We start from the raw sequence: 20,479 nt of genomic DNA on the forward strand, positions 1-20,479 counted from the left end.
TCAACGGATGAATGGGTAAATAAATTGTGGTGTATTCACACAATGGAATACTATGCATCGATAAAGAACAGTGAGGAATCTGTCAAACATTTCATAACATGGAGGAACCTGGAAGGCATTATGCTGAGCGAAATCAGGCAGAGGCAAAAGGACAAATATTGTATAAGACCACTGTTATAAGATCTTGAGAAATAGTAAAAACTGAGAAGAACACATACTTTTGTGGTTACGAGGGGGGGAGGGAGGGAGGGAGGGAGAGGGTTTTTTACTGATTAATTAGTAGATAAGAACTGCTTTAGGTGAAGGGAAGGACAATACTCAATACATGGAAGGTCAGCTGAATTGGACTGGGCCAAAAGCAAAGAAGTTTCCAGGATAAAATGAATGCTTCAAAGGTCAGCGGAGCAAGGGCAGGGGTTTGGGAACCATGGTTTAAGGGGACTTCTAAGTCAATTGGCAAAATAATTCTATTATGAAAACATTCTGCATCCCACTTTGAAATGTGGCATCTGGGGTCTTAAATGCTAACAAGCGGCCATCTAAGATGCATCAGTTGGTCTCAACCCACCTGGAGCAAAGGAGAATGAAGAACACCAAGGTCACACGACAACTAAGAGCCCAAGAGACAGAAAGAGCCACATGAACCAGAGACCTACATCATCCTGAGACCAGAAGAACTAGTTGGTGCCCGGCCACAATCGATGACTGCCCTGACAGGGAGCACGACAGAGAACCCCTGAGGGATCAGTGGGATGCAGACCCCAAATTCTCATAAAAAGACCAGACTTAATAGTCTGACTGAGACTAGAGGAATCCCGGTGGTCATGGTCCCCAAACCTTCTCTTGGCCCAGGACAGGAACCATTCCCGAAGACAACTCATCAGACATGGAAGGGACCGGCAGTGGGTAGGAGAGAGACGCTGATGAAGAGTGAGCTAATTGTATCAGGTGGACACTTGAGACTGTGTTGGCATCTCCTGTCTGGAGGGGCGATGGGAGGATAGAGAGAGTTGGAAGCTGGCAAAATTGTCACGAAAGGAGAGACTGGAAGGGCTGACTCATTAGGGGGAGAGCAAGTGGGAGTATGGAGTAAGATGTATATAAACTTATATGTGACAGACTGACTTGATTTGTAAACGTTTACTTGAAGCTCAATAAAAGTTAATAAAAAAAAAATAGTGAAAACGTCAAATGCTGGCTAGAATGAGGAGAAACTAGATTACTCATACATTATTGGTGGGAATGTAAAATGGTATAGCCACTCTGGAAAACAGTTTGGCAGTTTCTTATAAAATGAAACATGCAATTACCATAAAAAAAAAAAAAAAAAAATTTTTTTTTTTTTTTTTTAACCATACAACCCAGCAATTATATTTTTGGGCATTTATCTCAGAGAAATCAAAATTTATGCTCACACAAAACCTGTTCATGAATGTTCACAGCGGCTTTATTTGTGATAGCCAAACACTAGAATGTATGCAAAAATTTAGATAAATCCCCAGGGAATTATGCTAAGTGAAAAAGCCAATCCCAAAAGTTTACACATGACTCCACTTATATAACATTTTAAAAACATCTTTATTGAGACATAATTCATAAATTCACCCATTTACAGTATACAGCTAAGTGTATTTTAGCATATTTACAGAGTGGTTCACCCACATTGGATTGATTTTTTCCCCCTTTTCTTTATTGAAATATAATTCACATAACAGAAAATTCACCTTTTTAAAGTGTACAATTAATAGTTTTTAGTATATTCACAAGGTTGTCCAATCATCAAAAAAAAAAAAAAAACAGTTACCATCTAGTCAATTCCAACTCATGGTAACTCCATGTGTTTCAGAGTAGAACTGCACTCTAGCCATTCAAACATCACTATATAATTCCAGAACATTTTCATCACCACCAAAAGAAACTCCATGCCTATTATCAGTCACTCCTTGTTTCTCCCTTCCCCCAGCCTCTTGCAACCACTAATCTACTTTCTATGTGTACGGATTTTGCCTATTCTGGATATTTTGTAGGAATACAATATGCGTGGTTTCTTTCACTTAGCACCATATTTTCATGGTTCATTCATTTTGTAGCATGTATCAGTACCTCATTCTTTTGTATGAAAAATATTCCATTGTATGGATATATCATATTTTGTTTATCCATTCATCAGTTGATGGACATTTAGGTTTTTTCCACTTTTTAACTCCATGAATAATGCTGTTATGGCCATTCATGTACAAGTTTTTGTGTGATCATATGTTTTCAATTCTCTATGTACCTAGCAGTGGAATTGCTGGGTCACATGACAACTCTACGTTAAACTTTTTGAGTATATAGCATTTTTGATATGACAAAATGTTAAGAGTGGAAGAGACAGTAGTAGTTGCCAGGATTTGAATGTGGGAAGGAAGTAGATATGGACATAAGAGGGCAGCATAAGAATTCTTGTGGTGTTGGAATTATTCAGCATCTTGATTACAGTGGTGGACACATTAACACAGGTGATAGAGTTGTGTAGAACTTAATACACACACACACAGAGTGAGTACAAGTAAAACTATGGAAATCTGAGTAAGATTGGTGGATTGTATTAGTGTCAATATTCTGGTTGCTAGATTAAACTATAGTTTTGTAAAATTTTATCATTAGGGAAGCTGGAAAAGTGTACAAGGGATTTCTCTGCATCATTTCTTACAACCACAAGTGAATCTATAATTATTTAAATGAAATTTTCAATTAAAAATAATAATTCAGATGTATATATTCTTAGCCGTAAAATGTATATTTCCTTGATTCACCTTTTCCAGGACTGGCTGCCTTCTAGGTTTCCACTATTTGCTTTATTACTAAGCTAAGGGAAGAAAAACAGCTTAATTGCATAAATACAGTCACAATTCCCTTACAAATAAAACTTTCCATGAAAACCAAATTAAGAAGTGTTGACACAACACATTAATTCTCTTAAATTTAAGACACAGGGTCTTAGTATACTTTACCAGTAACAATTTTTCAAGTTGTTTTAACTCATTTCTAGTACACAACATCCTATCTAGCACTATGCAAATGTTTTACTCAATATCGTATTGCCTAAAGCAAGCAACGCAATCACCAAGTGAATATGTAATATTTATCCCTTCATGCCTGGCTTTTCTCAAATAACTCTCTTGCAGCTGTTTCTTCATTATTGGGCAGAAATACATGGTGATAATTTTAAATGCATGCAGTGAAGAGAAAAATTCCCTTATCAAGACAACTGTATTCCTGTGGAGTTAAATAACAGGTTATTGGAAAAGGTAAAGGTGACTCATGCCGAAGCTCGGGTATTCTGTTGAAATCATTACATTAAAAAAAAAAGAAAAAACTTACTACAGGGAAATCATGCAATAAATGTCATAATTAGTATTAAATGTAGAAAATGGCAGTATGAACTGTGGGATACTTTTTAATACGTACAATATCTAAAACCTAGCCAAAATGTGGCCTTGTATAGCCTTTTTGATACTTGCTTTGGCTAATCGATAAAAAAAATTGTAATTAGCATATGATTTATGTGCCTTTATGCACAGTTGCTTTTAAAAATACTTTGAAATTCTTGAATACAGCTTACATAATTTCTTTAGACAAGGTACTTACAATCTTTTTTTTTTCGATTGTGCTTGAAGTGAATGTTTATACAAATCAAGTCAGTCTCTCATACTAAAATTTGTATACACCTTGCTATATACTCCTAGTTGCTCTCCCCCTAATGAGACAGCACACTCCTTCTCTCCACTCTCTATTTTCATGTCCATTCAGCCAGCTTCTGACCCCCTCCGCCCTCTCATCTCCCCTCCAGACAGGAGATGCCAACGTAGTCTGTGTCTACTCAATCCAAGAAGCTCACTCCTCACCGGTATCGTTTTCTACCCCATAGTCCAGTCCAATCCCTGTCTGAGGAGCTGGCTTTGGGAATGATTTCCTGTCTTGGGTTAACAGAAGGTCTGGGGACCATGACCTCTGGGGTCCTTCTAGTCTCAGTCAGACCATTAAGTCTGGTCTTTTTGTGCGAATTTGAGGTCTGCATCCCACTGCTCTCCTGCTCCCTCAGGGGTTCTCTGTTGTGTTCCCTGTCAGGGCAGTCATTGGTGGTAGCTGGGCACCATCTAGTTCTTCTGGTCTCAGGCTGATGTAGTCTCTGGTTTATGTGGCCCTTTCTGTCTCTTGGGCTCATAATTACCTTGTATCTTTTGGTGTTCTTTATTCTCCTTTGCTCCAGGTAGGTTGAGATCAATTGGTACATATTAGATGGCCGCTTGCTAGTGTTTAAGACCCCAGATGCCACTCTCCAAAGTGGGATGCAGAATATTTTCTTAATAGATTTTATTATGTCAATTGACTTAGATGTCACCTGAAACCATGGCCCCCAAACCCCCACCCCTGCTACGCTGGCCTTCAAAGTATTCCATTTATTCAGGAAACTTCTTTGCTTTTGGTTTAGTCCAGCTGTGCTGATCTTGCCTGTATTGTGTGTTGTCTTTCTCTTCACCTAAAATAGTTCTTGTCTACTATCTTATTAGTGAATACCCCTCTCCCTCTTTCCCTCCCCACTCTCGTAACCATCAAAGAATATTTTCTATGTTTAAACTATTTCTCGAGTTCTTATAATAGTGGTATCATACAATATTTGTCCTTTTGCATCTGACTAATTTCACTCAGCATAATGCCTTCCAGATTCCTCCATGTTATGAAGTGTTTCACAGATTCATCATTGTTCTTTATCAATGTGTAGTATTCCATTGTCCTACAATCCTTTTTGACAATTTGTTTTTAAAAGGTTTTTTTTATTAATTATGCAGATATAAACTTTAATTCAAATCTGAATTATAAAAAATTTCAAACTTCTTAAGTATTAATAGAAAGTTTTACTGCAGAGAAGGAGGATGCTACCCATAATAAAAAATTGCCACAGTTTCAAAGCAAAGATGTCACTTTGAAGACTAAGGTGTGCCTGACCTGAGCCAATGGTATTTTCATTCGCATCTTACGCACGTGCACTGGGTTTGGTCATACGCACGTGAAAGCTGGACAACGAATAAGGCAGACCGAAGAAGAATTGATGCCTTTGAATTGTGGTATTGGCCAAGAAAATTGAATATACCATGGACTGCCAAAAGAACAAACAAATCTGTCTTGGAAGAAGTACAGCCAGAATGCTTCTTAGAAGCAAGGTTGGCAAGACGGCCTCTTACATACTTTGGACATGTTGTCAGGAGGGATCAGTCCCTGGAGAAGGACATCATGCCTGGTAAAGTACAGGGTCAGCAGAAAAGAGGAAGACCCTCAATGAGATGGATTGACACAGTGGCAGCAACAATGGGCTCAACCATAGCAATGATTGTGAGGATGGAACAGGACCGGGCAGTGTTTCATTCTGTAGTACATAGGGTTGCTACGAGTTGGAACCGACTTGACAGCACCTAACAACAACAACAACAGTTTCAAGGGTTGGCATAACATTTTTCTGAAAGAAAAAAACAAATGTAAGATCCCATGAACCACAGCTTCTCCCAGCCTGAGCCCAGAAGAACTGGATGGCGCCAGGCTACCACCAGCAGCTGCTCTAACAGGGATCATAACAGAGGGTCCCAGACAGAGCTGAAGAAAAATGTAGGACAAAATTCAATTTCACAAAAAAACGCCAGACTTACTGGTCTGACAGAGACTGGAGAAACCCCTGAGGCTATGGCCCGGGACGCTGCTAACTTAGCACTGAAGCCACTCCAAAAGTCCACCTTTCAGCCAAAGATTAGACAGGCCTATAAAACAAACAATAACACATATGAGGAATGTGCTTCTTAGTTCAATCAAGTATATATGACCAAATGGGCAACACCTGCTCAAAAGCAAAGATGAGAAGGCAGGAAGGGACAGGAAACCTGCATGAATGGACACAAGGAACCCAGGGTGTAAAAGGAAAGGTGAGAGTACTGACACATTTTGGAAACTGCAACCAATGTCACTAAACAATTTGTGTATAAATTTTTGAATGTGAAAAAAACGTAAGAAATCTCTCCAAGTTATGTTAAGATCTACTGTGGCTATATACATCCATTCAAATTTAAACTCCATTCACTTCTCTCTGTTAAAAGAGGGAATGTATTACCATAAATAAAATTGTAAGATATGTATTTATCTAGCCAGAAGCTCTAGTGGTGCAGTGGTTAAGCGCTCAGCTGTTAACGGAAAGGTCAGCTGTTCAAACCCACCAGCTGCTCCGCAGGAAAAAGATGTGGCAGCCTGCTTCCATAAAGATTTACAGTCTTGGAAACCCTATGGGGTAGTTCTACTCTGTCCTACAGGGTTGCGTAAGTCAGAATCAACTTGATGTCAGTGGGTTTATATTTATCTATTTCCAAATTTACATCTATTTAAATAAAACCTGGAATCAGGCTATTGATAAACGCGATAACAGAAAAGACCTTTAGTAAAGTCTTGAACAGAAAAGAGGCCCAGGAACAGAAAGCCACCCTGAAAAAGTACTTCCACCATCCACCTGTCAGTTTGTTGTATTGTATTGGCTTGCATGTAGCTATGATGCTGGAAGCTATGCCACTGGTATTTCAAATACCAGCAGGGTCACCGATGGTGGACAGGTTTCAGTGGAGCTTCCAAACTAAGACAGAAAGGCAGACTAGGAAGAAAGGCCTGGAGATCTTCTGAAATTTAGCCAAAGAAAACCTTATGGATCACAACAGAACATTGTCTGAATTGCTTGCTTGCTTTGGACACACCATAAGAAGGGATCACTTGTTAGAGGCGGACATATGTTTGGTAAAATAGAGGATCAACAAGGGTATGGGAGACCCTCAGTGAGATGTTTCGGCACAATGGCCACAACAATGGACTCAAGCCTACTGGCAATTGTGAGGATGATGAAGGACTGGGCAACCTTCTGTTCTTTTGTACATCAGGTTACCACAAGTTGGAGTCAACTCGATGGCAGCTAGCAACAACAACAGAAAGCTACTTATGCAATGGGCTAGTAAGTGATCTGTATATGTAAATACTCTGAGAAATTTATTTACAGGTAACCATACAGGCAGTATAGGCATAACTAGCTGCATCATAGTGCTCTTAAGAATGACAATGGCCTTCGAACTTCTGACCTTGCTTACTTACAAGACTGTCTCTTGCAACCAAACGTTCTGAGGGCAGGGCTCAAATAATTTCTACAAGCACTCTGTAATCTTCATCGCAGGGAATAAAAGTGAAGGCATTTCCTACAAATGTTAGTGCCTTTCTTTTTAACCTAGTTATGTTGCTCAGACATTTCATCAAGTACTAAATAAAACCAGTGGATACACTAGTGGTATATTGAAAATGAGAATTCATTCTCCCCAATAAAATCATTTAATACATGTAACTGGTTACTATTATTACAAAAATTTCAAGCATGACAGTCCATAGAAACAGTCTAACCCTCCAGCACTTGGCAGCCAATTCAAAAGCACTTAACTATGCACCATCTGTAAAGGAGGTTCTCTGGCAAAAGACAGGTTTAGGCAAAAATCAGTGTTCTTCCGTGAGAAGAGAATTCGGTATTGAGAAAAAAACAAAACTGAGTTAAGATAATACTTTAAACCCTTTTATCAGGATGGTTCTCTCCCTGCGTTAACAAAGGATATAATATCCCATGGTGTTTTATTCTTGGATAATCCATATACCTCAGCTAAAAGATCCTTGTTTTTCACCAACAAACCAGCAAAGTCAGGATGGATTGGGTCAGCTGCCCTTTTGTTGCACCTGATTGGGTTCTTGATGGGAACCACTTGAAGAGGTGGGTCAAAACCAGCCTGCAAAGGAAAATTGCAGATTAATTACGAACACATGTGCTTGAGCAAACCCTCGAGATCAAAACTAAGCTCACACGAAGCCCAACAGAGCAGCTCTAAATAGGATGGGAGCTTAAAATGTTCATTTTGAGCTGCTTTGCTACCAAACACAACAGGTCCCAGGAAAATATCAAGTAATTTGATAATCTAAAAGGCTACTTATTTTTCTAAAAATCATTACTTACATGACAATAATTTATAGCACCAGCCATAAGTAGATGTAGCACATCTAAATATACATAATTTCTGAGAGTATCGGAATCATGAAAACACATAAAATATCTGGGGAAATATTACTTCACATCTAATAAAAACTTATTGAATCTTGAATTATTAGAAGGTCACTGATGAAAGATTTCACAGTATTTGCTTTATTTCTGGTTACAAATCAATTCCCATGCATTATATCTTCACACAAATTTTTTTTAAACACTTGAGTTCAGCAAATGAACATCAATTTTGTGTTTCTGCAATACCTAGTTGAGTGTAAAAATGAGGGGTATTTACCTGTATTACAATATCTCCCAGTATTGTCAAAAGGATGTACAATTATTCTAAACTGTAATAAGTATAACTTTGGTATAAAGTCTGTATGATTCAAACGAAACCAAGAAAAATTACTATTAGCCTAAATTGCTAAAAAGTATATAAATATATCACCTGGTACATAACATACTAAAGTTACAAAATACATTTTTCTAAAGTTATCAGGTTTTAGAACTAATTTTATTCCTATAAAAATGTTGGGAACAAGAACTTGCACAAGAGTATACAAAATACTTGTTTAAATGCTTAAAAAAAGAGAGAGAGAGAACTTTGTAAATACAAGTAAGCCACAGAAGACTGCAAAGAATAAGTAAACATACTAGAAAAACAATCAAATAAAACTTCTAGAAATGAAAACTATAATAAATTACATTTAAAATTTCAATGAACACATTAAAAAGCAGACTAGACCCTGCTGAAAAATAAATGAACTTAAGACAAATCTGAATTACCTAAATTATTAAGAGGACAGCATATTGGAAAAAAATAGTCAATATGAAGGAGACAAAGAGAATAAAGTGAGAAAGTCTAACACATGTCTAATTGGAGTCCAAAAAGGAAATAAAGAATGAGGACAAGGCAATATTTGAAGAAATAATGTGAGAATTTTCCAAAATATTCTAAAGATGCTAATCTAAGCACCCGAGCAAATCCCAAGAAGATTAAATAAAAAGAATCCCTTACCTACACACTCATAATGAAATTGCAGAACCCCAAAGAAAGAAATCTTAAAAGCCACCAATAGAAATCATGCCTGACTTCTTACCGGTAACGCAAAAGCCAGAAAACAGCCGAATGATATCTTTAATGCACAAAGAAAAAGAGATATTTTGCCTATTTCTAAAATGCACATTTTTTCACATTTTCGTATCTGTGAAGTTGGGGTGCATCTTAAAACTGATGCCACTTCATATTGTGCATAGTTTAACTGGCAGGATATTTTTGTCTCCTAATGGCACATAAAGTAATACTGTTTCTTACACTCAAGGAAATAAGGTAACTGTCAACTAGAATTTTATATTGGATGAAATTATGTTTTAAACTTAGTAGTAAAATAAAGATATTTTACACAAACAAATTAAGAGAGTTGACAACTAATAAACCCTCACTTCAGAAAATTCTAAAGGATGTAGTTTGCGTAGAAAGAAAATAAGTGAAGCAAATTTCAGGGAAAAATACCAAATTTAAATCCGGGTGGTGGGTACATGGGTATTATATCAGTCTCTGTATTTTTGGTATGTTTGAAATTAAATACAAAAATTAAAATTTATAAACATAATCCAGTTGATTTTAAAATCACAAAATATAAGAAATCTATCAGAAGATGAGAGCAATTTTATCTATTTAGGTGCTATAATTAGAACTCTATCAATATTTTAATATACACTTGGTCCCAAAGAAAACATAAAATGTTATTTTGAATTCACTTGTTGCAAACTTGCAGTCCCTGGGTGGTACAAGTGGCTAAGCACTCAACTACTAACCAAAAGGTTGGCGGTTCAAACCCACTTAGAGGTACTTCCAAAGGCCAGGTGATCTACTTCCAGAAGGTCACAGCCTTGAAACCCTGTGGAGTGCAGTTCTATTCTGCACACATGGTGCCTCCAGAGTCAGAACTGACTCCATGGCAACTAGTTTGGTTTTTAGTTTCAAACTCAAGCTTGTTGTTTTATTATTGATTTAAAATAAAGTTCATAGTTAAGTGGGGGCGAGTGAAAATTAAGATTACAATTATTTTATTAATATAAACCTCATAATTTTATAATATTTCATAATTAAAATATAATTCTATGTTGTTTTTATAATCTATGCAAAAAGGCAAAATAATTTTGAAATTCCTAGAAGGATTCATGAGAGTTTATTTACTTGAAAGGAGTTCAACTATTAAAGGTTGAGGTACATTGTCCTTTTGTATTGTATTCTTTACTTTTACTACATTTACTTTCTTACCAAAGAAACTAGGCTTGTCATTCTCATTTAAAGCCACCAGGGGGAGGAAATAAACCACCCTCCTAACTCCTCTTCCTCATCCCCAGCTCAGGCTTAATCTCCTACAAGCTTTTTTGTTGTTATTGTTGTTGAGTATACAGCAAAACGTATACCAATCCACAGTTTCTGCATGTAGCATTCAGTGATACTGATCGCATTCTTTGAGTTGTGCGACCGTCCTCACCCTCCTTTTCTTAGTTGTTCCTCCCCCATCAACATGGATTCCCTGCCCCCTAAGAAAGATATCTAATCTTTCTAGTTGCCGTTGTCAATTTGATCCCATGTAGATCTTAAAAGAGCATAATGCTCAAGGCAGACTTTTTTTTACTAGTTAAGCTAAACTATTGTTTGATTTTAAAAAGACTTCAGGAGTTAAGACCAGACTTACTGGTCTGACAGAGACTGAAGAAATCCTGACAGCATGGCCTCCAGACACCCTTTTAGCTCGGTAATGAAGTCACTCCTGAGGTTCACCTTTCAGCCAGAGATTAGACAGGTCCATAAAATAAAAACAGGCCAAACGGGCAATGCACCCCAGGGTCAAGGACAAGAAGGCAGGAGGGGACAGGAAAGCTGGCAATGGGAACCCAAGGTCAACAAGGATAGAGTGTTGACACATCATGGGGTTGGCAACCAATGTCACAAAACAATTTGTGTATTTATTGTTTAATGAGAAACTAATTTGCTCTGCAAACCTTCATCTGAAGTACAATTAAAAAAAAGAAAAAAAAGACTCGAGGGGATATTTTTGGTTTAAGGTTTAAAGATTAACTCAGGGCAACAGTTTCAGAAGTTTGTGTAACTTTCATGGCTCCAGAAAGTCTGGAGTCCATAAGAATTTGAAATTCTGTTCTGCATTTTTCCCCTTTTGATCAGGATTCTTCTATGGAATCATTGTCAAAATGTTCAGTAATGATAGCTGGGCGCCATCCAGTTCTTCTGGTCTCATGACAAAGGAGGCAATTGTTCCCAGAGGCAATTAGCCGCATATTCCATATCTCACTCCTGTCCTGACTCTTCTTCTTCCTCTGTTGCTCCAGGTGAGTAGAGATCAATTATTGTGCCTTGGATGGCCGCTTGCAAGCTTTTAAGATCTCAGGCACTATGCAACGAACTAGGAGGTAAAAGAAGCACTAAATATGTTATTAGGCCAATTAACTGAAATGTCCCATGAAACCATGACCCTGAAGATCCAAGCCAAGAAGCCAAATCCCATGAAGTTTTTGGTTATACATATGCCTCAGCAGCTATTCTTTTTGTTGTTTTTCCTACAAGCTTTTGAACTAAAGTCTGGGTGGATCTTTGTACTGGCCCTTAAAATACCAATAAAAGGGACATCCTCTTAGAGGATATTTAATTTCCAGAAGGATTCTCATTAGGGTTTGAAAAAATAGTTGCCATGGAGTCAATCCCAACTCATGGCAACCCCATGTGTGTCAGAGTATAACTGTGCACTAGAATACGGCGGAGTAGGACATGGCGCACTAGAGGGAGATTGAGAGTCCGGCTGCTTGGCTCTGCCACTAAATCATTGTGCCTCCCTCTAATGATGGGGTTGGATCAAATTAATTTAGAAGTTCTTCACATTCTATTTTTCTTTTGTCTTGTGAAATGACAGAGCCACCAAAAAGGCAAAAATAAATAATATCCATTTTAAGGTTTTCTTTAGATCCGGATGTTTCACTTCTTCTTGTTATAGAGTTAAACCAGAAATGAGAAGAGGTAGAAGATCATTTGACCTCATCTCTTGTATCATTCACTAGCAAAGACATGAAAAAGACACTAGCAGAGGCAAATGGATAAACAGACCTGGACTTTCCTTTCTTCTAGTTCTCAATTGTGTGAGAGACTGTTTTATCACCACCTTCTGACAGTGGAGAAAAAATAAATGCCGGAGTACAGGACTTACCACGGGGCTATTTCTCTGAAATGTGTGAGCTGATAGATGCCTGACTTCTGATGGCTTTGCCTCAGGGTGGCCTTTGCTTTGGCCAGTAACTGCAAGCCTTCCTGGATCTGAGTGGTTTAAAAACTGGAGAGGGTCTGACATGCTAGAGATATGAGGAGCACAAGATAGACCTAGTCATGGTGACCCAATGCGCTTCCAAAGGGAGTGTGCATATAGCAAGCAGGAAGAGATGCTGGAGTCTACCCAGCGCCAACAACAATGTCTTCAGGGAGGTTTCACTGCACACCCTCACTGCGCAGCCAGACCTCAGAAGGAGCTGCCTGCTGAACCTGTGTGCTTGGAAACATGGAGTAGCCGGTTTCTAAAGACACCATTTAGATTGTAACTGGTTGAAGCAGCCTGCCAATATACATATACACACTCAAAGTATCATACTGAAACAATACTTTTTAATCATATATCTTTGGATACCTGACTTGCAAACTTCTTTCACTTCTAATTTTTCAATCTATCAGAAACACCAACTATATCCCTTAAGATTCAGACAAAAGATAAAAAGTCAAACTTGAGTTAGCATTGCATGTGACAGCTCATAAAGCTCTTTTTGCCCTGGAGGGACATAAAATGTAACACCACATTATAACTTTCATAAATTCAGTTTCCCAAGAACTTCAGTACTGCCTTAAATCCAGCTTCCCTACCCAGCTCAATCCAATATATTATCTTTTCTTTCAAGGGAAAATTAAAAGAGAAAAGGCATCTTCCAAATTAATGTCCATACATTTTATCAAGCAATAGAATGAAGATTTCTTTCTTTTTTTTTTTTTCCTCCAAGATCAGGAAACGTATTCTGTTAAAAAAGAAAGAACAAAAGAAAGAAACAGCATTTAGGAACTGCTCTGGAGGGGTTGCGTGTAAGCGGGTTATGTTTTTCCTTTGCTGGGTTGTATCATCCAGAAAATCAAACAGTCCCAGAACGAGAATTTTCTTAAGAGGAGAAAAAAATCAGGATTGTGTGATCTGAGGAAAGTGAAATAATAAAGAGTATAGAGAAAAGCCCTGGTTTTCTTCACTAACCATGCAATGTTTTTAAAATTTTTCTATTAATTCTCTCTTTAGATGTATAGATATAGAAGACAACTATTAAAGTACAAATACTTCTAACGAGACTTTAGACTCTTCCTCATTTTCATTATTTAACACCTAAGATCATTATTATACCAATTCGTTGTCTAAGAACCAAAGAAGGGGATTAAAGAAGAATTTAAGTTTCGGTGCCTAACGAGGGAGAAGACACTGCTCTTTAGTCCTGGAACTAGAAAGGTACTAGAGACAAAAGTCTTCTTAAGAATTCCATCCTTTTACTTTTATTTCCTTGAAATTTTGTGAATCTTGTGCTCTAAAAATAACTTTCCTTAATGAATTTTACTCATGTTGTCTTTTTAAAAAAATTTTTATTGTGCTTTGTTTAAGTGAAAGTTTACACATCTGGTCAGTCTCTCACACAAAAACTTATATACACCTTGCTACATACTCCCAATTGCTTTCCCCCTAATGAGACAGTCCACTCCCTCCCTCCACTCTCTCTTTTTGCGTCCATTTCACCAGCTTCTAACCCCCCTACCCTCTCATTTCCCCTCCAGGCAGGAGATAAGTGTCCACATGATCCAAGAAGCTCACTCCTCACCAGCCATCACTCTCCAACCCATTGTCCACTCCAATCCCTGTCTGAAGAGTTGGCTTTGGGAATGGTTCCTGTCCTAGGTCAACAGAAGGTCTGGGGGCCAAGGCCACCCGGGGTCCTTCCAGTCCCAGTCAGACCATTAAGTCTGGTCTTTTTACAAGAATTTTGGGTCTGGATCCCACTGCTCTCCTGCTCCCTCAGGCTTTCTCTGTTGTGTTCCCTGTCAGGGCAGTCATTGGCTGTAGCCGGGCACCATCTAGTTCTTCTGGTCTCAGGCTGATGTAGTCTCTGGTTTCTGAGGCCCTTTCTGACTCATGTTGTCTAAAATCAACCTATTTTGTGGGCCAACATGTATCCCCAGAAGTTTGATCATTTACATACAAATTCTTCAATGTAATTCCAAGTACCACCTCCTCCAAGAAGCTTTCCTTGAATCCTACAAGGTAAAGGTAATCTCTCTCCTCCTAACTCTTACAGTACATGATATATTTTTTTTTTACATATTACGTAAAAATCTTAACTCCCTTACTAGATTAAAAGTACCTAAGAACAGGATCTATTTCTGATTCATATGTACCATTCCATAGTAAGTGTCATGTATGGAATTGTGTCCCCCCAAAATATGTGTCAACTTGGCTAGGCCGTGATTGCCAGTATTGTGTGGTTGTCCTCCATTTTGTGATCTGATGTAATTGTTCTATGTTGTGAATCCTAATCTCTGCCTGTGGTTAATGAGCAAGATTAGGTTATGTTAAAGAGGATTAGGGTGAGATGCAATACCCTTACTCAGGTCACAGCCCTGATCTGATGTGGGGTGTGGCCTGCATCACCTTTTATCTTACAAGAGATAAAAGGAGAGAGAAGTGAGCAGAGAGGGACCTCATACCACCAAGAAAGAAGAGCCAGGAGTGGAGCACATCCTTTGGACCCAGGGTCCCTTTGTTGAGAAACTCCTAGACCCAGAGGAAGATCGATGACAAAGACTTTCCCCCAGACCAGACAAAGAAAGGCTTCCCCTGGAGCCGGCACCCTGAATTTGGCCTTCTAGCCTCCTAAACTCTGAAATAAACTTTCATTTGTTAAAACCATCCACTTGTGGTATTTGTTATAGCAGCACTAGATAACTAAGACAGTAAGCACCAAAAAATATAGTTTGAACAACTAAAGGAAACAACAGAAAAAAATTTTAATACAAAGTTAACTTTTATAGATGGTGATAGTACTGTTCTCCCAAACTAACTTCATAAAAATACAATGAAAATGTATTTGGAGCCTTAAAGTAAAACTAAACAAAATGCAGTGATATAACTCAATTATTCTGTGATTTTAGGTTTGTACATGACTATTCCACTTTTTATACACTCCAAGATTTATCAGTACTTTGAATTAAAAAGCTATAGTTTTTGTTTGTTTGTTTTTTAGTATGTTACGCTTCATCTAGCAGAAAGTAAAAACACAGTTTTACCATATCAGGTACAAGAGAAAATTCCAAGTCCAAGGTCAATTCCCAGAAGAGACCTGAACTGTCCAATATGGGTAGCCGCCCTCAGCAATTTGCCAGTAGAATGTTTGCACATCAAAGAAGCTGTTGCTAGGTGAACGTATCATAGAGGTCCGAGGAAGGGAAGAGAGACCCATAAAAATGATCCATTAAAACCTGTGGTTCTTTACTTTCCTAATTAATAAAATAACACAAAGTGGTTTTCATCAAGCATTAGTAAATTCATCTTAAGAAAATGATCCCACGACAAGTAAACACTCCAGCAGATGGGAAAATCGTATTTTGGGCCTTTCTTTTGTGAAATTCTCAGGATAGGTCAAATTTCTGTACTACAATACATATACCTCACGAAGGAAGTATTTTGAGAAAGGAGAAAATTATGATTCCATCTACTATTCCTGAAGCAAAAGATGATTTGTCCGAAAAGTTAGGATTCTAATTCTAGGGGAATACTTTAATATAAGTTAAAAGTATGTCCCTAATTATGTGTTATGTACTCATAAAACCAGAATCACTAGGAAGGTATCTCAAATGTCATCTAACATACCGAAAACCAAACCCATTGCCGTCGAGTAGATTCTGACTCATAACGACCCTATAGGACAGAGTAAAACTGCACCATAGAGTTTCCAAAGAACGCCTGGTGGATCTGAACTACTGACCTTTTGATTAGCAGCCGTAGCACCTAACCACTACACCACCAGTTTCCTCATCTAACATAAAAAACCCAAGGGGTTCTTAACTCTGCCTGCACATTAAAATCTCAAAGAGAACTTTAAGAAATACTGACTGCCCACTTTAAATTCTGATTTAATTAGTTGAAGGTGGAAGCTGGGCATAGCTATATATATATTTATTTATTGTGCTTTAGATGAAGGTTTACAGAACACATTAGTTTCTCATTAAACAATAAATACACATTGTTTTGCGACATTGGCTGCCAACCTCACAATGTGTCAACACTCTCCCCTTTTTGACCTTGGGTTTCCCGTTTCGATTCGTCCAGTTTTCCTGTTCCCTCCTGCCTTCTTGTCCTTGCCTCTGGGCTGGTGTGCCCATTTAGTTTTGTTTTATGGGCATGTCTACAAAAGGGTGAACCTCAGGAGTGACTTCAGTACTGAGTTAAAAGGGTGTCTGGGGGCCATACTCTTGGGGTTTCTCCAGTCTCTATCAGACCAGTAAGTGTGGTCTTTTTTTGTTAGTTAGAATTTTGTTCTACATTTCTCTCCAGCCCTGTCCAGGACCCTCTACTGTGATCCCTGTCAGAGCAGTTGGTAGAGGTAGCCAGACACCATCTAGTTGTGCTGGTCTCAGTCTGGTGGAGGCTGTTGTAAATTGTGGTCCATTAGTCCTTTGGACTAATTTTTCCCTTGTGTCATTGGTTTTCTTCATTCTTTCTTGCTCCAGATGGGGCGGGACCAGTGGAGTATCTTAGACGGCTGCTTCCAAGCTTTTAAGACCCCAAACGCTACTCACCAAAGCAAGATGTAGAACATTTTCTTTATAGACTATGTTATGCCAGTTGAGCTAGATGTCCCCTGGGCATAAATTTTTTTTAAAAAAGCTTCACAGGTAATTCTATTTAAGATTGAGAAGGACTATCCCACTGTATTGATTTATATATGATGAGACTGAGGCAGGAAGAAATTAAGTGATAGTCTCAGGAATGACAGTTATAATTAATAACTGAACCAGGATAATAAGGAATACTCTTTTTTTCCCCCGAAAACAAGATTTTTTAATTACATCCCCAAGCACTGGGGAAATAAGTATAAATAAGTCAGGCAATTGCTCATAAAGCTTATATTCTGGTGGAAAAAAACAGATACTAAACAAATATGTAAATAAGCTAATTTTCGATAGTAGTATGTATTGTGAATATATTAGGGCAATGTGACAGTGATGGAGAGGTAGATGAACGGGGAACTTTTGATAGTGTCATCAGAGAAGGCTTTTGAATTTATTAACATAAATGGAATCAAATTATACATCCTATTGGGTAACCTGCCTTTATCATTCATATATGAAATTCAATATATGAAAGCTGTCTGGTGTGTGTGCATATATAAATAAGCATATGTATATACACTTATATAAAACCACATCCATTTTTTCAAAACTATATCTCTAGCCAAAGCTCTATCCCGATTTATACTCATTTCCTCAACTCTTCTGTAACTTCTCTCAAATTTCATATGGCAAAAATTAAATTGATTTTCCCTTCCAAGCTTGTTCCTTCTCTGATCTTCCCTGAAAATGGTAGCACCATTCATCTGGTGGCTAAGGCCAAAAACCTTGTGATTTTCTGTGATTACTGTCTCTCCCTCACATATATAAACCCCACGTTCAATCCATCAGTAAAATTCCTTTTGCTCAAATGGTACAAACACTTTGGAAGACAGTCTGGCAGTTCCTTACAAAGCTAAACATTAGCTGATCATACAACCAGCAGCCCCGCTCCTAGGTATTTGCTCAAATGAGTGGAAATTTTATGCTCATACAAAAACTTGCACATGAATGTTTATAGCAGTTTTATTCAAAATTGCCAAAAATTGGAAGCACCAAGATATCTTTCAATAGGTAAATGGATAAACCAACTCTGGTTTATTCATACAATAGAGTATTACTCATGATAAAAAGAAATGTGCTATCGAGCTACAAAAAGACATGGAGGAACTTTGAGCGCATATTGCTAAGAAGAAAAAAAAAATCCAGTTTGAAAAAGCTATATACTGTATGATTCCAAATATATGATATTCTGCAAAAGGCAAAATTATAGAAACACTAAAAAGATCAGTGGCTCCTAAGGGTTCAGGAGGAGAGGAAGGATGAACACCTGAAGCACAGGGCATTTTAAAGGCAGTGAAACTATTCTTTATGATACTGTAACGGTGGCTACATGACATCATGCATTTGTTAAAACCCACAGGACTGTACAACACAAAGAGTGAACCCTAATGTAAACTAGAACCCACCAAACCCACTGCTGTGGAGTCGATTCCAACCCATAGCAACATACAGTTTCCAATCTTTAAGGAAGCAGGCTGCCACATCTTTCTCCTGCAGAGCTGTTAGTGGTTTCAAAATGTAAACTATGGACCTTAGTTAATACTAATGAATCAATATTGTTTCATCAGTTATAACAAATGCATCACACTAATGCAAGATGTTAATAACGGGAAACTGCAGGGGGAAGAGGTGGGCATGTGGGAACTCTACTTTTCTGCATAATTTTTCTGTAAATCTAAAACTTCTAAAAATAAAGTGCATTTTAAAAAATAAATTTACAAGAAAAAAGCTTCAATATTGTAATTGCTCAATTTAGGAAAATAGCATTAATTTATACTATGCGCTAGACCCTGAATAGTGTGAACGGTTAATGCACTCAGAAGTGCCTCGGAAGAAGGGTCTGGAGATCTACTTCTGAAAAACCAGCCATTGATAACCCTATGGAGCACAGTTCTACTCTGACATACACGGGGTCGTCGTGAGTCAGAATCAACTAAGTGGCAACTGGTTCAAAAGCCTTAACAAAAAAGTTCAACAGATGAGCTCTATCATTAACTGCAACAGGCCACCCTAAGAAACCGTATATAAAAGAAACCTAGATATTTGGCAAGTCCAAAGTGACCAAAACGACTTATACTAAAAGCGATCCTCCAGCTGAGAAAGCAAATTCACTGGACTCAGTAACTTGCAGGAACCAGTCCTCACAAACATCATGCGCCCCAACAAACGCCCAATTCAATTTCTTCTCCACAGTGGCCACCTACGGGGAGGTAGTGCCGGCAGTTTGGGGCAACAATGCATCGGCGCCTCCAAAACCCGGTGAGCTGGCATCTAGTTTCTGTAAGGCCGGGACCCATTCTCCAACCTCAGAACTGTTTTGAAGTACCTGACAAAACCTAGACTCGCAAAGCTGACGACCCTGTCTGAGCACTAGCAATCCCCAGGGTTACCCCAAACACAGCGGGACCCACGTGGCGCTCCAACTCTGACATTCCTTCCCGCTCAGCAGGGTCTAAGATCAAACCCAAACCAAACCCACTGCAGTCGAGTCCATTCCGACTCATAGCGACCCTACAGAACAGAGTAGAACTGCCCCCATGGAGTTTCCAAGGAGCGCCTAGCGGATTTGAACCGCCGACCTCTTGGTTAGCAGCCGTAGCACTTAACCACGGGCCGAAGACAGTGGGCTTCAATTGTGGCTGATTATCACATTCGCCTGAGGAGATTTTAAAAACAGTTATGGGCGCCATCCCAGGCCCTCCGAAACCGAATGGGGGTCAGGGTCCTGACAGAAGTCTGACGGCGCCGCAAGTCGAATTCGCCCCACACCCCTCATCAGGTTAAACGTCTACAGTCAGTATAGGGCTCCCAACAAGTTCCCCACGCGACAGTTCACCCTAACATCTCTTGCCGCAGCCCAGAGCTCCCGGCAGCACAATCCCGGGGCGGGCCAGGGAGAAGCACCTCCCGCGCCCGCCAAATTCTTCTCTCGCGAGATCGCCCCGTCTCCGGCCCCGCCCCCCTGCTCTGCTCCCTGATTGGCTGGAGTCTAAACACGCAGGGGGCGTCTCCTCGGCTCCCCTCTGCCCCAGAGGGTCTTCGCTCCATGCAAAGGCGCGATCTGGCACGGCCGTTTCCACCAGCCAATGATTCCCGCCAGCCTATCATCACCCACTTCCTTCACATTGCCTCCTCCTTCGGCCCGCCGTATCACAGGCCCCCTACAGTATTTTGTTAGTAACCCTTCGTCCCTTCAGACTGCGCACGCTCAGTCACGGACGTCGGAGCGCATGCGCAGTAGCGTGATCCCCGGGTGGTCGCTTAGCACGTGGGCTAGGCTGTCCCTTTTGGCCACAGAAGGACGTAGGACCTCGCTTTTGTTGGTGTCCATCGCGCGCAGCGGACTAGTAAGGGCCATGGCGCCGGCAGGAATCCTGAACGGGAAGGTGGTCTCCGCGTAAGCACCTGTC

At 39.2% G+C, this 20,479-nt stretch overlaps 2 protein-coding genes across 2 annotated transcripts in view; one reads left to right on the forward strand and one right to left on the reverse strand.

The window, feature by feature from the left end:
• LOC100661531 (coiled-coil domain-containing protein 170-like) overlaps positions 1–13,115 on the reverse strand; it is a 52,493-nt gene extending 39,378 nt beyond the window's left edge. Inside the window, exons 1-2 of the mRNA XM_003408510.3 lie at positions 12,316–13,115; positions 7,704–7,832 (exon numbers count right to left, since the gene is read on the reverse strand). Of these exons, the coding sequence (XP_003408558.1) occupies positions 7,704–7,832; positions 12,316–12,456 (270 nt within the window). The 5' untranslated portion in view covers positions 12,457–13,115. The remainder of the gene's footprint in view (positions 1–7,703; positions 7,833–12,315) is intronic.
• Positions 13,116–20,106: 6,991 nt separating this feature from the next.
• The window catches only part of MTHFD1 (methylenetetrahydrofolate dehydrogenase, cyclohydrolase and formyltetrahydrofolate synthetase 1), a 61,207-nt gene continuing 60,834 nt past the window's right edge, over positions 20,107–20,479 (forward strand). The window contains exon 1 of the mRNA XM_010588686.3: positions 20,107–20,466. Within this exon, the coding sequence (XP_010586988.3) occupies positions 20,156–20,466 (311 nt within the window). The 5' untranslated portion in view covers positions 20,107–20,155. The remainder of the gene's footprint in view (positions 20,467–20,479) is intronic.

Source organism: Loxodonta africana, chromosome 10 (genome assembly GCF_030014295.1).
Source record: "Loxodonta africana isolate mLoxAfr1 chromosome 10, mLoxAfr1.hap2, whole genome shotgun sequence".
Taxonomy (NCBI): Eukaryota; Metazoa; Chordata; class Mammalia; order Proboscidea; family Elephantidae; genus Loxodonta; species Loxodonta africana.